The sequence below is a fragment of the Apis mellifera genome, linkage group LG1 (assembly GCF_003254395.2).
Source record: "Apis mellifera strain DH4 linkage group LG1, Amel_HAv3.1, whole genome shotgun sequence".
In the NCBI taxonomy this organism is placed as follows: Eukaryota; Metazoa; Arthropoda; class Insecta; order Hymenoptera; family Apidae; genus Apis; species Apis mellifera.
The window spans coordinates 12007706-12023620 of NC_037638.1; the positions used below are offsets into that span (position 1 = coordinate 12007706).

General features: G+C 26.1%; 1 protein-coding gene across 9 annotated transcripts in view; it reads left to right on the forward strand.

Moving 5' to 3' along the window:
• LOC413677 (rho guanine nucleotide exchange factor 10) overlaps positions 1-12562 on the forward strand; it is a 38155-nt gene extending 25593 nt beyond the window's left edge. For 8 of the 9 annotated variants that reach the window (XM_006570033.3, XM_397118.7, XM_006570032.3 and 5 more), the window contains 10 exons: positions 6640-6853; positions 7193-7430; positions 7693-7875; positions 7946-8242; positions 8306-8398; positions 8462-8686; positions 8764-8925; positions 9003-9209; positions 9299-9613; positions 9684-12453. In XM_006570033.3, coding sequence (XP_006570096.2) covers positions 6640-6853; positions 7193-7430; positions 7693-7875; positions 7946-8242; positions 8306-8398; positions 8462-8686; positions 8764-8925; positions 9003-9209; positions 9299-9613; positions 9684-11552 — 3803 coding nt within the window. In that variant the 3' untranslated portion in view covers positions 11553-12453. Of the gene's footprint in view, positions 1-6639; positions 6854-7192; positions 7431-7692; positions 7876-7945; positions 8243-8305; positions 8399-8461; positions 8687-8763; positions 8926-9002; positions 9210-9298; positions 9614-9683 lie in introns of all 9 variants that reach the window. The other variant, XM_006570035.3, reaches the window with a different exon arrangement.
• Positions 12563-15915: the final 3353 nt, after the last annotated feature.

Sequence of the window (15915 nt, forward strand, 5' to 3'; positions counted from 1 at the left end):
GTTTTATAAATTTTATGCTCTAATGATATAAATAAATTGTGCCATGTATCCCTATACATTTATATATGGTAAGGAAACGAATAAATAGGTTAAGTAAATAGAGGTTAGAGATAGGTTAGTTAGATTAGTTAATAAATAAATGATTTCTAATTGTTATAGAATTCAATTGAACAAAATTACATTTATTTCATGTCGATACTAGGAAAAAGGAATTCGATAAATTTGGTAAATAAATAAATTAAGAAAAAAATTTATTACATACATTTTTCGAATATCTTATCGTAATTGTTTTCATATTTCTATAAAAATTAATGCAAGTTTACCATGATTCGTGAGTATTCATAGAAAAGGAAACTCGATTAATAAATTTCGTTCACTTCGGTGGGAATTATTTTAAACATTTAAAAAAATCGAATAAAAATTCATTTATCTTTTTCGTGTAAAAGAACACGTGCTCTCGTGTCTGGTGTGCATGCATGCATAGATAGATACGTTTATATTTCTCTGTATTCACTCGTGCGTGGTCAGGTCGTGTGGGTAGTGGACGACGATATGTTTTCAAATATTTTCATTTTGTGAAAGTCCTCGTTGCGACACAACGCATGAAAAAATAATTTGAATGTTCGATGAATCGAGAAAACGAATCATCTTTTGATTCTATAGTTCTTAATAGAGAATAAGATTGAATAGTGAAATAAAAAAAAGATGAATTGAATTTGTTTTTATTTGTTTGTTGTAGAAAATAATATAAATTTTAATATTGTTATTAAACTATTCATATAATTTTGCAATCATTAATATTTTTGTAATAATTTTTTTTAATTTAGTTTTTTTGCATTTAATTGTTGATGTTTATATGAACAAATTTTTTATTATAAATATGTATTGTGTTAATTAATTTTGATTTATTAAAAAATAAAAATATATTTATTAAGATATAACTTTAACATTAAAAAAATTTAGATAGTATGAATTAACAAAATAAAGTAATATTCAATTTGATTATATTTAATAATTTTCAGTTTTATTTAATTTAATCGTATATATATTTTTTAATAAATTGGCATTGATATTTAGTAATACGAAAAAATTAACTATATTTTGAAGAGTCATTAAATTGTCGGTCATTCCTCTTATTATTGAACATAATTTTCTTGATCACTGTATATGATGCATGATGGCGCGATAATCGACTTCCTGCGTACGAGTAAATGCAAGGGGTGTCTCGATCAGTCGTGTTATCTTTGAAACATTAATTATCAAGTCTGTCAATGGTAGTGATCCATGATTTATCCTTTAAACCTCGGATCTATTAGTTGTCATTTTTTTATTCTTCGAATAGTCTGTTCAAAGAGCATTATCAATGCACATTATTTCTTTTTTTTTTTTTTCGGTTCACAGAAAAGATTGATAAAATTATAATTTAAGAGAAAATATTTACACATTTATATATCTATTATTATTTAAAAATTTAGGATTACTTGTTTGATGATTTTAAAATCGAACGAGATTTTAAATTTAGATTTTTTGATTAAAGAAAAATTGACATTGATAAATAATAATTTTTTTGTCAAAAATTACAAATACTATGAAAATTTGTGTAATGAAAAAAACCAAATATCATGCGTATCCTCCTTAAAATATATGAAATTCAATAAATCTCTAAAAATGAAAAATAATACAGTGCAATTTAAAAAAATTTTTATTTATTTATTTATTTTTGTATTGCATATCATAGATATTTAGAAACTTTAAACTAATATTATTCTATTCATTAATAAATTTTCATGCACATATGTTACAATATGAAATAAAGATTCTTACTTTCTTGCATTGATCTTATTGCTATGAGAACTTGTAAATTGAAATTATCATCAAAAAGAGAGAACTTATATTATTATTCAAAAGCCTCATTGGAAAACTGAAAATTATAAAAAAATTATAGTCAATTTTTAAATCGCGTATTAAATCTCAGAATTGAATTTTTCATATTATTATGAAAAGTTAAAATTTATGCTTTTCCGTGTATATGTAAGATTAATTGAAATCTCAGTTTATTGCTTTTATTTATTTTTTGTTTTTAATTCGGATGAGATACTCGGAGTCATAAAAGCAAGACGGTATATCAGTCTCTGGATGCCGGATTGACGTGTTGAGCAAACATTCTGAATGCGTTATGTGTCGTTTGTAGCGATTTCCTGTTAGCAAGAAGAAAGAATATAGCATAAAGATCGTGTCCTTTTTGTTTATGATGTTTTCATCTTAAGAATATATAACTTTTTATATAATCTTTATAAATTATTTCTTTCTTTTTTTTAAATAATTTTTCATAAAAATCAAATTAATAATATACACACGAAGATTAATAAATCATCGTTTCTTTATTTCGAGAATCGATGTAACATTTTTAATTATTGAGGAAAAAGTTTCTCTTGTTCTCTTTGCTTTCATCATTTTTGAGCAATGAAATATAAGCAACATTTAATAAAAAGTAAATGATATTTCATTTAAATAAAAACTATTGAACTTAAATATTCATTTCAACGTATAATATTTTATATATCCTTTATCATTGTTATTTATAAAAAAGTGACGCAATAGTCTTGCTATATGCTTTACATTCTACATATAAATATCCTTAGAGGATCTTATCGTCATGTTGTAAAAACATGATTCGTATGCATCACTTTATTTAATAACATTGTAATATATACTATAGTGCAATTGTTTTCAAAAGATTCGTACAGAATATTAAATACATTTATTACTATCGTAATTTCATTCCATGGATGATATTGTTAAGCAGATAGAGAATTCTATTAATTCTAAATTCTAAAAATTAGATATCAGATCATATGAAGGATGTAAAGAAAACAAATGTCGAGAAATGATTGAAAATTGTACGTAGTAGCTTTTAAGATGACACACCGTATTTTTCCGTGTTGGATCTTAGCAAAAGATGATCGAATATATCAAATCTATTGCAATATTCATGCCATACTGCAAGTTACAAATGTTTAATGAATCAATGCGTATGCTTGAATAAATTACATGCGTTGTATTATGCAATTCGTCTCGTAATGAATATTCAGTAATTAATCCTCCATTTAAGATATAAATTCGATCAAAGTTTCGATAGTATTGGTAAAAAAAATATTACGTATCAAAGATATAATAAATAGTATCTTTTTTTTCTAATTCAACTAATTTTTAAGTAGATGAATATAACTATTTGTGATGAATTCATTGATCTGTTATTATATTGATATTCATACAGTATGAGTGATTATATACTAAATATGCTAAATTTAGAGGATAAAAGGTGAAATTTTAAATAAATATCAGTCACAGATACATTAATTATATAATTCTTTAATGATAAAAAATCTTTGCAATATATATATATATATACTATTTGTATGAAATTCATTTCTTTTTGTATTCATAATATTAATTCAATTAAGATGAAAAAGGATATTTTTTCAAGCGATACAAAAAAGTATCCAAACACAGTAGAATTTTTTTTAATTATATAAAAATTATTTTTTCCTGAGAAAATATAAATATGTATTTATTTTATTATTAAACAGAAAAATCAAAGAGAATTAGTGCTTATTATTTTACAAATATAAAATTAAATGATTCATAAATATAAAAAGATATAACATGATTTTTGAATATTTAATAATGCATTAATTATTTGTTTTATAAGTAGTTTGATACTGTTAGCACAGATTGTAATATAAATTAATTAAATTTTCATTGAATATTTGTGAAATTGTTTATTTTGAATACTAGATATCCTTAGATAGTAAATATTTCCTTGTTTCACTTGCACATGTTTTAATGGGATAAATGTCAAAATATTGCACATTGATTTAAAATAGGAAAAAAAAGTCATGAATTTATGAATAATAAATTTAGATTTTTTATATTATGATTCTTATTTAATAGGACAATTGGAGGATAAACATATATTTCAAAAAATATCATTAACTTATAAGAAAATTATATCATAGAAACTATATATAAGGAACAGATTATCTCTTTTTGAGATAAAATATCACCATACTTAGAGATAATTTTTAGTTGAATTTTTGTCGGTAATTTTTGAACTTGAACTTAGAATTCTTTTTCTGATAATTAGAATATATTGTATTATGATGTTGATCTTCCCCTGTGCGGAAGTGGTAGGTTCAATGCGTTGTTGGTTTTATTAGTCCTTCCGGTGTGCGAGCTGCGCTCAAGTTATTTCGGTGTTAACATCAGGGTGATTATATTGTTAACACGAGTTGTTCTGCGTTTCATATACTTTTTCTCACATTTATAAAGTAAATGCATATGTTTTCACATGTTTGGTCGATTTTAAACGGATTTAACTTCCTATTGGATCTTCCTTAAGCATTTTATGAGAAATGCACATATTATATAAATCAAATAATTGTGATAAATAATAAAAAAAATATTCTAACCTAAAATGTTCTAACCTATTTCGACGATCAAATATTTGTTATCATTTAAGATGCAAATATATTTTGATATAAATGTATTTCAATAAAAAATAAAAAATGTCACAATAAAATGGATAATAGATTAATTTTTTTTCTTTTTTAATATCTTTTGTCCATTTTTACAAGAAATGAAGTGTTTAAAAAAATTTATGATATTGCTACATATTACAAGTGAAACCTGTAGGATGAATATAGAAATCAAGTCTTGACTGACATATGAGAAAATGTGTAAACATTGACCATTATGTGTGCTTATCTTTGAAACGTGGGAACGTACCAAGTTGTATTTAACTCAAATGATTGCTAACTAGATAGATGACAAACGCATAACTGGACAGTCACATAAACCTCATAAATGATCAAGCATATTGTTTCATATATATATATATATATATATATATTAAGATTATAAATGAAAATTTTTTTGTGATAAAAGATGATTATTTTTATTATTGTTTTATATTTTTATTAACAATTGTTTTCAAATTAATAGTGAGGTAATAGTAAGAGGAATAATAAATATCATTATTATATATAAATGTAAATAAGCTAAATTGTATTTATATATTTATTCAATTCAATTATAACATTAATACTTATTTCTGTATAAATGTTCTATTTATTTTGAAAGGCTTAATATAGATGCCTAATATAATCCTATACTAAATATATTATATGATATAAAATTGTGATCTCGACGATAATAAAGATAACATATATGCATATATATATATTTTGTCGCGTTTCGAAATAATAATATTTTTTTAGCGAATAGTAATAGACTAAAAGTCAACTATAAAATAAAATATTATGACTTTGAGGAAGTGACTCATTCGCACACCCTTATCTTCGTTTATATTGTTTCTAAACATGTTCATAGCAAGTTTAAAAGTTTAGTAATATAATCGATATGAACTCGATGCGCATTCGGTGTTCTTCCATTAATAAATAGCAAATATTTGAAAAACTATTATAAAAAATGCAAATATTGATAGAAAAATAAGTTGATAGAAAGATCAAATACAAGGTTAGAAACGAACATTTCGTATGAATGTACATTATAATATATATATATATACTATAAGGAACATTTTTTTTTTTATAAATAAATAATTATAAAACGAATAATCTTAAAGACTTTGTATATATAATTTGCTTGTGATTAATTATTTAAAAGAAAAAAATTAAGAGTACAGATATCATGATCGATTTTTAAGTGTAATCGATGATAAAAATCTTATTGGCTTTCGAAGAAGGGTGATCAAATCTCGAACGATTGACACATATTGTATAAATAGAGACTGTCGTCACGCGTTTCGTAACTATATTTTCACAAAAATATAGTTAGTATTAAGAGGCGTATGGAAATGAGTTGTCTTGATCTCGAGGAGGTTGTTTAACGTACGATCTTACAAAACTCGTGCTAGTTTAACATCAGATTTGTAATGGCATCCTTTCTCCCTTTACCAATAATTATTTTATTTATGGAACTAGTGGTATTATTTTCTTGAAAAAAGAAAAAAAAAATGCAATAAATTCAGAGATACAATGCATTGAAAGTTGTATCTCGCTATGTGAAACTATTGGGATTAGTTTCTTTAGACTTAATTATCGAGCATCATACTCATTGAACTAGAAACAATGGCTACGACTAATGATGTCTAACAAGTAAGAAGAGAGAGCGCTATATATGCACAGAGAATAATAATGTGATCCACTTTTTAGTTCGAACATCTTCTTTCCCTATAAGAAACTTCTTCGACGATTCGACTATTCGATAAATTTGATTGAAAGTACAAAAAATAATTCGTATTTGTAAAAAATGTCAATTAATAATTGTCGAGAATAAGATAATAGATATTGATAAATGTTGAAACTTATCGTAGACAATTCTAATAATGTTTATGTTTTTTATAAATAAAGATATATTAATATGTTTCACGTTGAATAATATTGGTAAATTTTTATCAATAATAATTTTTTTTCCTCAATCTTTTCATTTGTTTTTCATCGTGATGCTCGAGTTAGATTAGAAGATTAATTTGAAATTAGAATTATATCATTTAATTTCAGATGAAGCTTAAGTTAGACTAATTATGAGACTAAGATTATGTCATTTAATTTTCAGATGAACCACGTTCAAGGTGCAGATCATGGGATGACGTAGGACCGACTAAAATGGAAACAGTCGGCCAAACGCATAGACAACACCATCCCTCCTTGGAGGCAACTAGATCCAATACTTCGACACAGTCGGCCAGAAGCGAGGATTCCTGGTGCTCGGCTTCAGACCATGACCTTTCTTCGGATGATGAGAGTGAAAAGAGTAATATCAGTATTAAGTAAGCACTGCAAGTATACCGAATAAATTTTGATAATAAATAAAAAACATTTTTTAATTATCAATATTCAAAACAGAATTTTATAATATATTAAAAAAAAAAAGTAATTTTACATGTATTAATTTAAGTATTTTCTGAAAAACAAAGTTAAGTTTTTTTCTTCTAATAATTTTATTTTTTTACTATTAAATTAAAAATAAGAAAGTTCATTGAATTCGAGTTAACTGATTGAATATAATGATTAATATTGTTAATTTAAGAAAATTCAATCATTGAACTTTCCTACAGTGATATCCTTGTCAAGATACATATATCGAAACGATTGTTAATTCTCTATAGAAGTAATTGCCAATTGAGAAACACATTGCACAAAGCAAGGACGTTATGCGACAAGTGGAGACCTCAAAATATGCGAGTGAACAATGCTGATCCATTGGATTCGCCCGGAAATCATGGAAGACTATCTAGATGGTTCAGCATCCGGAGAGGATCAACGCAACAATATGATGTGGATTCTTGCGACACGATATCCCTTACCAGTCCGATTAAAACTCCCCAAATGCCGCAACTTTGTGAAGTAATTATCCAAAAGTTACATTTCTTTTTATAAAGAATTGTTTTATATTTTTATAATTAAAATAATTAATATTTTTAATTTTTATATTATTATATCTTCTATTCTAAAAATTTTTTTTAATGATATAGAATAAAAATTTGAAAAAAAATCGAATAGTATATAATAATTACTATTATTATTATTATATAAATTTACATTATTATATTTATTATGCATAAGATAATGTATAGATTTAATACATATATGTATAATTTTAATTAAGATTGAAGAAGAAAATAGCGCAATGGTACAATTCCAATGTATGCAGCAACGTAGACAAACTCCACCCGCTCTTCCTCCAACACCTTCGAATTTAACTCCTCAACAACTGAAACGTCGACATATAGTAGCCGCTATAGTACATTCAGAAAACAGTTACGTGTCTACGTTACAGAGGCTAGTAAATGTACGTATTAGGTAAAATTATGGCGTATAAAATTCTTTCCAAAAACTTATTTAAAAATATTTCATTTTAGGATTACAAGAAACCGTTAGAGGAATCCTCGCCACCTATATTGAGTCAGGCAAAAATAGCGACATTGTTTCATAGATTACCTGAAATTCTGCAATGTCATACGTTATTTAGAATTGCATTAGCGGAATGTGTACGTTCATGGGATAAAGATGAAAAGTTAGGAGATGTGTTTGTAGCAAGTTTCAGCAAGGCTATCGTTCTTGACATTTATAGTGGATTTATAAATAATTTTTCAGTAGCTATGGATTTGGCTAAACAAGAATCAAAAAGAAAGACTGCGCTTGCTGATTTTTTCAAGGTATAACTGAAAATAACAATACTTGTTCTTAATCATATTATAATAGATATGATAATATTTCAGGTGAAACAAATAAGTGCACATGACAGATTATCTTTTTTTGGATTAATGGTAAAACCTGTACAGAGATTTCCACAGTTTATATTATTCTTACAAGTAAGTATTTTTTTAATTTTAATTTTGATAACAATATTGATATGATTGAAAAATTTTTACTAGGATTTACTGAAACATACACCGCAAGGTCATCATGATAGAATGTCGCTGCAATTGGCATTAACTCAATTAGAAAGTTTAGCAGAAATGTTGAATGAAAGAAAACGGGAAGCAGAACAATTCCAAGCATTTAAAGAAATGCTTCGGCATGTATCTGGAAAACTATCTCACCGTCCTCTTTCATCTTCATCTAGATATTTAATAAGAGAAGATAATGTTACACAGTTGGTAAGTATATATTTCTAATATAAAATTCTAAATATTATAATATAATTTTCTATTTATATTATGAAAAATAATTTTAGGAATTTAATCAAAATGGCATGATAACAAAATCAAAAAGGAGAAGGTTATTACTTTTAAATGATCTCGTAGTATGCGTTTCGGTGACCCCAAGATCTGCAGAAGATTTTAGTGGTAGTGAAAGACTAACTTTGAAGTGGACATATCCTGTATCAGATATTGAGGTATAAGAATTTTAAGATAATTTTAAGATAATTTTAAGAATACAAATAATAATAATCAATAATATAATATATCACAGATTCAAGATACAAGCACTTCACCCACATTAAGTCGTTTATTGACTGCTGGTTTAAATAAAGGTGGTAGTCTAAAGTCTGATAAAAGTGGAGATTGCGGACAAGCAGGTGCAGATAATCTGTGCGTAGAAATGAATGATCTAATGCATGATTATGAAGTAGTGTCTAGGATAAGTGATCTGATTGCACAATTGAAAGGTAAATACGAGGTAAGTAAAAAAAAATTAAATCTAAAATTATGAATTATGATTATGATTTTATTTTTATATTTTTATAATTAAAAATATTGAATTTAAAGGGAATGACGCTTGAAAAAACTAAACAAATTCTACAGTCTATACAACTTTCAATACAACAAAAAGATGAAGATATGGTTTGGGCAGATAGTTGTTGCTTGCAATTAGTAACAAAACAAGGACAAATGTACACATTTCAAACTGAAAATCCTTTAGTGAAAAAAGATTGGATAACGGAACTTAGGCTAGCACAATTAGCTTTAGATCCGAATAATTCGCCATCTTGGGAAGTACCTGAACAAGAACAAAGACCATCTACCAAAATGCCGCTTTTTGTTAGTTCTCAACAAGTATATCATTCGCAACATCAGACAGAAGTAAGATATTTAATGCAAAAAATATTTCATTCTTTAAAATTCATAAAATAATAATTTATTTATTTTTTAGGTACGTTGCGGCTGCTATTACACCACGCAAAATCCACGTCCTACAAGACGCCGTGGTAGAAGTCAAAGTTATTTATGGATATGTACAGGAGACGGTATATCCAGTCATGTAACAGTATTTGGTCAATCAACAACAGCCTCAGCCACTTCCTTGAAACAAATTACGACTTTTGACTTAGTAGAAACTAAAGTTGCCGCTATAGAATTCGTAAAGGGTATTTCTTCTGATCCATTGTCATTAGCAGGAGAAGTTGTATGGATGGGTACAGATTCTCGTAAAATTATCATTTATGCCGCCTTAGAACCTGAGAAGCAAGAAGAACTAGGAAATTATTCTGTTGCTGGTCCAGTAATACAAATCAAATATCATTGTGATAATGTTTTTGTTGCTCTGGGAATTGGTTTGCTTCTCCTCTTCAAAAGACAAATGGACGGCACTTGGAATCTTAAAGATCCGTTTGTAATATCTCTAGGAAGTGAATCAGTATCTTGTTTGATGCCAATCAATGCATCTGTCTATGCTGCTTGCGGCAAAAAAGTTTGGGTACTTAACGCAGTTAATGGTGATGTTACCAAAAGCTTTAGCGCCCAACATGAACATGTTGGCAGTGTGAAACTAATGGCTCATTCTGGAGTCGGTCTTTGGGTTGCTCTTAAGAATTCAAGTACTGTCTGTTTATATCATACAGAAACTTTTAAACATCTGCAGGATATCAACATTGCATCCAATGTATTGAGAGTAACAAGATCGAATAACGCTTCGAATTCTTGTGGTGACAATTTAAACAATAATCAAACCACTGTTACTGTGACAGCACTTTTAGCATGTAAGGGTTTACTTTGGGTGGGTACAAACGTAGGCATCAGTTTGACAATTCCTTTACCGAGATTAGAAGGTGTACCTATTATTAGTGGCCGGGTCAATATTTCATATCACGCACATTTCGGTCCTATCACCTTTTTACTTGCTATTCAGAATCCAAGAAATATGATAAATTGTACAACTGATGAAATTAACGACGAGGAAAACATACAATTGAGATCAAAAGAATCGGATAATAATAGGAACAGAGATCGTGCAAGTTTAGATTCCTCTACATCGAATAGTATATTAAAATTGAAGCAACAATTGGCAGGTAGTCCAGTGATGTTGAGGCGAAAACGTAGTAAAGAATATGAGAATAGAGGTTCAAAAACGCTTCCTAGAGGACTCGGTTCTGGTGGGGGATTTCTCTCAAATTCTATGTCCGGATCACACAGTTCTGGAGAAAATTGCGATGTATATGGTTTATACGGAGAATTAATGTATGTGAAGGATTACGAAAACGAGAATAACTCTGGCATTGATTTAATTTATGAGCCATTAAGAAGAAGCGATCCAGAACTGGCAGCCATACCAAATAAAGTTAGTACCTTAGATCGTAGATTAAAAATGAAAATTACTAGACCTAGATCGCTTGATTTATCAAATTGGTCTGTCGATTCTCATACAAGTTCTTTGTACACATCTTCGGGCTCAGAAGAAAATCTCTCATTAAAAACTGGTAAATTGTCTCGAAATAGTAGTACAGCTAGTCGAAATGGTCCATATGAAACAACCACTCCCAACAGTAGTATAGGACAATCTGTACCGGAAACGATACCACCGCACAATAATATAAAAACAAATAGTAAAAAAATCAACAAGACATTACAACAAATAGAACAGCCTAAACGAACTGTTTTAACCTTGATGGGTGGTCGAGGTTATATCAATTGGAGGCAACTAAATGCACAATCGGTTACTGATAAAGGCTCTAAATCGGGTTATACTTTCAAAGATCCTAACAGTAATGATGCACACATTGTTTTGTGGGAAATGAAATTATGATACTCAATTATATTAGGCCTATCGATCCGATAATATAGATAAAAATGATAAAATGCTTTTAATGGCCGATGGCGAGCTCTGTAGAATCGGCAAATAGGACCAAAAAAGAAACTATTGTCGAATTGATATCCATTTAATTAATCGGGATACTCGACAAGAATATGTTAAGTAATTAGCTCAGTTTTTAAGTTAGTTGCACAATAAGTGTTCGATAATGTTTTTTTTTGGAATTATGTTTAAAATAATGTTCAACATTTTCGAACGTTCTTATTGTTTGCAGTGCAAAGGTATTTTCATATAGCTCTCTAAAAAAGAAAAAACAAATATCTTTTTATTATACATGCTTCCATCCTTTAATGCAATGAAGATCTTAATATTTTTGTTATAAACAAATTATTTTATGTACACTCGTATATAGGTTTTCATTTTTTTTTTTTTTTTTAGGAACAAAGAGCATACGAATATGCGTATTATTGAAAAGAAGAATTGATCTTTGAACATCTATTTTGATAAATATTGTTATTTCTGTAGTTATATATAAAATACTTTAAAGCAGTGGTATTCTTATAAATAATAATGTAATAAAAAATTATTAAATTTAAGAATTATTTATGAATTAATTTGAAAAATGATCGTGACAATGAATACCACTGATTTGAAATTCCAGTTTTTCGAGTTTTTGTTACTCGGTGGCAATCATGTGATGTGCACATGTATTTGTAAGATATATGAATATAAAAACGTTATCTTACGCTTTATACGCAGGACGTTTCGCGTCATGGGAAAAAATGATAGAATTTTTAAGCGTTTCTTTTGTTTTCATTTCGAATCTTGTAAATGAAAATATAAAAAAGGACTCCCACTTTTGTAAACGGGATGAAATAAAGGACACAGAACAGCGCCTGTGATTTATTTTTTCGATACACACAACATACGAATTTTTGACAAATGCTATATTAAATACTTTTTTAAGTTTTTTTTTTTCATTTATAAAAAAAAAAAACAAAAAATACAAATAATATCATTAAAAAAAATCATAAAATTTAAATATCGCACAACTAAGTTTATTGAATGCATTTAATTTTTTTGATAGATAAAGAAATAAAAAAATAAAATTTGAAATTTGATTTTGATGTTTTAAATATATATATATATATATATATTGTTACTCTTTATCACATGATGTTGTAGATCATTCTATATGTATATTTAATAACATTTTTTGAGAGTGCGTAAGATATTTTGTCTTTTATAAACGTATGTTGAACATTTTTGATATATATTTTACTGCCGAACGCGAAGTTTCTCAAAGATAAAGAAAACATGGATAGGAGAAAAAATAATATGTAAAAAAAAAGATCATTAATGATCTGTGACCCATGTTCTTTACTTGTGATAAATTAACCAGGGAAAAAAATATAGAAAAGAGATAAAAATTTATATCAGTTACCCAGTGAGAGAAATATATCGTAGTTTTGTCGTGAATATGTTGTTAAGTTTTTCGCTATCGGCATGAACAAACGAGTCTGCATGTGTACATACATATTTTCCAAGAAAGTTAGTTTTTATATTGCAAATAAATCCTGGATAGATTTATATTTTGTATACTTTTTTTCTGTTTAGGTTGATATAAATATATACATATGTAATCTTATTTTATATTTATATGAATGATATAGTATAACATGAAATTTATTCAGCAATACTTTATTACACACGTACACGCACATATTATAAAACATACATGCGCGCACTTATATTTATTACTTAAAAAAAGTTATAATGTTGTATCATTGTATTATGTACGAATTTAAAAATTTTGTTATATTAGTGTTCAAAAAAGGCTATTTGATTAAATAATTTCCATTTGTAATGCTATATTGCTGAATATTATAAATATTTAAGAAAATTAAATTATAAATTTTCTATTTCTTTCACCTTTTACATTTAATTATTTAATTAAATAATTGCAAAATATTTATAATTTCATAATTAAGAAGATGATTTTTGAACTATTAATTTTATATTATCATAAAACGTAAAAATTAATTTTCAAATATAAATATAGGCAATGTTAGTTTTTAGGTATATTGTTTATTCTTTGTACAATTACGATATGTTTACATTGTACTATGCTCATAAATAATTTTTTATTTCTACATACAATTCTACTGAGCATTCAAATATTTCTTAATACAGAAAACGAATTTACATTTTTTTGTTCTGACATTAATATTTTTTATAGTATCTACTACGATATGCATAAATAAGTACGATATGTATACTATACAATATGAAATGTTAAGTATTATGTTTTATTACTTTGTCAATCTTTTTTCTTAAACTTTTACATACAATGAATTTTCTACGCTATAGCATTAATCTTGTGAATAATTTATTAAAAGTTTTTTTTTTACGCATTGAAATATAATGTACATTATTACAATTATATAAATTAAAAAAATTATAATTATTTAAATAATTTTATTTAAAATTTCTTTATTTTGTTTCATTAATATGAATTCAATCTTGAAGAAAATATATCATAAATATATTGCAAAAATTACACCTTTATATTGTTCATTTTTAATTTTTTTTTATAATCTTTATAAACAATTTTTTTTATACTCAATAAGCATTCTTGTTCTTCTCTTCTTTATTTGAAATTCGCAAAATAAGAAATCCAAAAAGTAAAAAGGTTGAAAATGAAAAGCTATATAAATCTTTAATATTTAGTAACATAGAGGAAATGTCATTCTATTCTTTTTCAAAAAATAATATTGATCTATTTACCATTTTTGCTACTATTTCGAATTTCTTGTCTTGTTCAAAAACAAAATCAAATTAATATTTAATTCTATTAAGCAATTAGCTGGTTCCGAGCAAGTTATTTTGTAATAAAACTATATTTAATTTCAATATATTATATATAAATAAATTACTACATAACAAAGAATTTATTTTTTGTTCAAGATTGTATATAACAAACTATTAAGGTTTTTTTTTACTCTGATATGGTGCTCTATTAATTCTACATTATCTATAATCATTTTGTTTGTTTGCTTACATATACATATATCATAGTAGAACAGAAAATTAAATTATCTACATTGCAATTCTAATACAGAAATATTTAAGTTTATTACAATCAGTAATAGATCAGTATAATAGTATATTTTCTTCCAGATTAAAATTAATGCTCTTTTGATCGTAACTTCGAAACGTGGATTTTTATTATAAATTTTTATAAATTTTGAAAATTACAATTTATAATTTTGCATTTTGAAACTTTACTTTCTATGTTTTCTTTCTTTTTTGTTTTCTATTTAGATACTAAATAGAATAAAATGTAAAATATAGCAGAAAAGATGTATACAAACAAAATACAAGCTATATTTTATTATTATTCAATTTATGATAACATATCCTTTTTATGCATACACATATTATTTTTCTATATTTTAAACCTCTTAATTAACATATCGTAATTTGTTTGTTTCCATCTTTCAAACATATTTCAATATTTATATTCTTAATCTTATACAGTACTTCATTTCATTTAAAAGTATATCAAAATTGAAAGGCGCAAATCGACAGTGTTTGGTAAAGAATCAAATGCACTGTAACTCTTAGCATTAAAATACGAATTGTCTTTCATTGTAAAAAGCATGATTGATCTGCCGCATCATACGAAATGCATGTACTGGTTTTGTATTCATTTTAGTCTCTTTCATTAGAGTATCGCGATAACTGCAACTGTATCATTCTATTACATGTATTTATAAAATACCTATATATACATATACGTACACGTATGTAATGCAGATAACATAATAGATAATACCTGCCCGAGCTGCCTCTATTCTGTCGCACACTTAAATATTTAGTGCTGTTTTTAACTTAAAATATCTTTGATTTATGGAGAAATTATCCTTCTCCTTATAGACAATGGATGAAAATCATGAATATTTATTTGATCAAATTAAATGAAAAAGTTAAAAAAAAAACGGTTACCAATTAAGAATTACTATGAAATATAATACTGCTAGAAATTGTTTTTATCAAATTTAACGAATCTTTAATATTACTATTTTTAATTCATATAAAATTAAAAATGTCATGAATAACTTAAAACGCGTACATATTTCAGCTCTCATATTGCATACATGCTTGGTAAATAGTAATAATGTAATGTGATTATCCTTAATACAGTGATGCATACAAATATTTTTATGAAGTAAAATATATTAAAAATACTAAAATATTTATATAAATTTTCATATTGACTTCAAAATTAATTAAATTTATATATATATATATATATATATATCATTTGAAAGATTTTATTAAATTTACATATTAA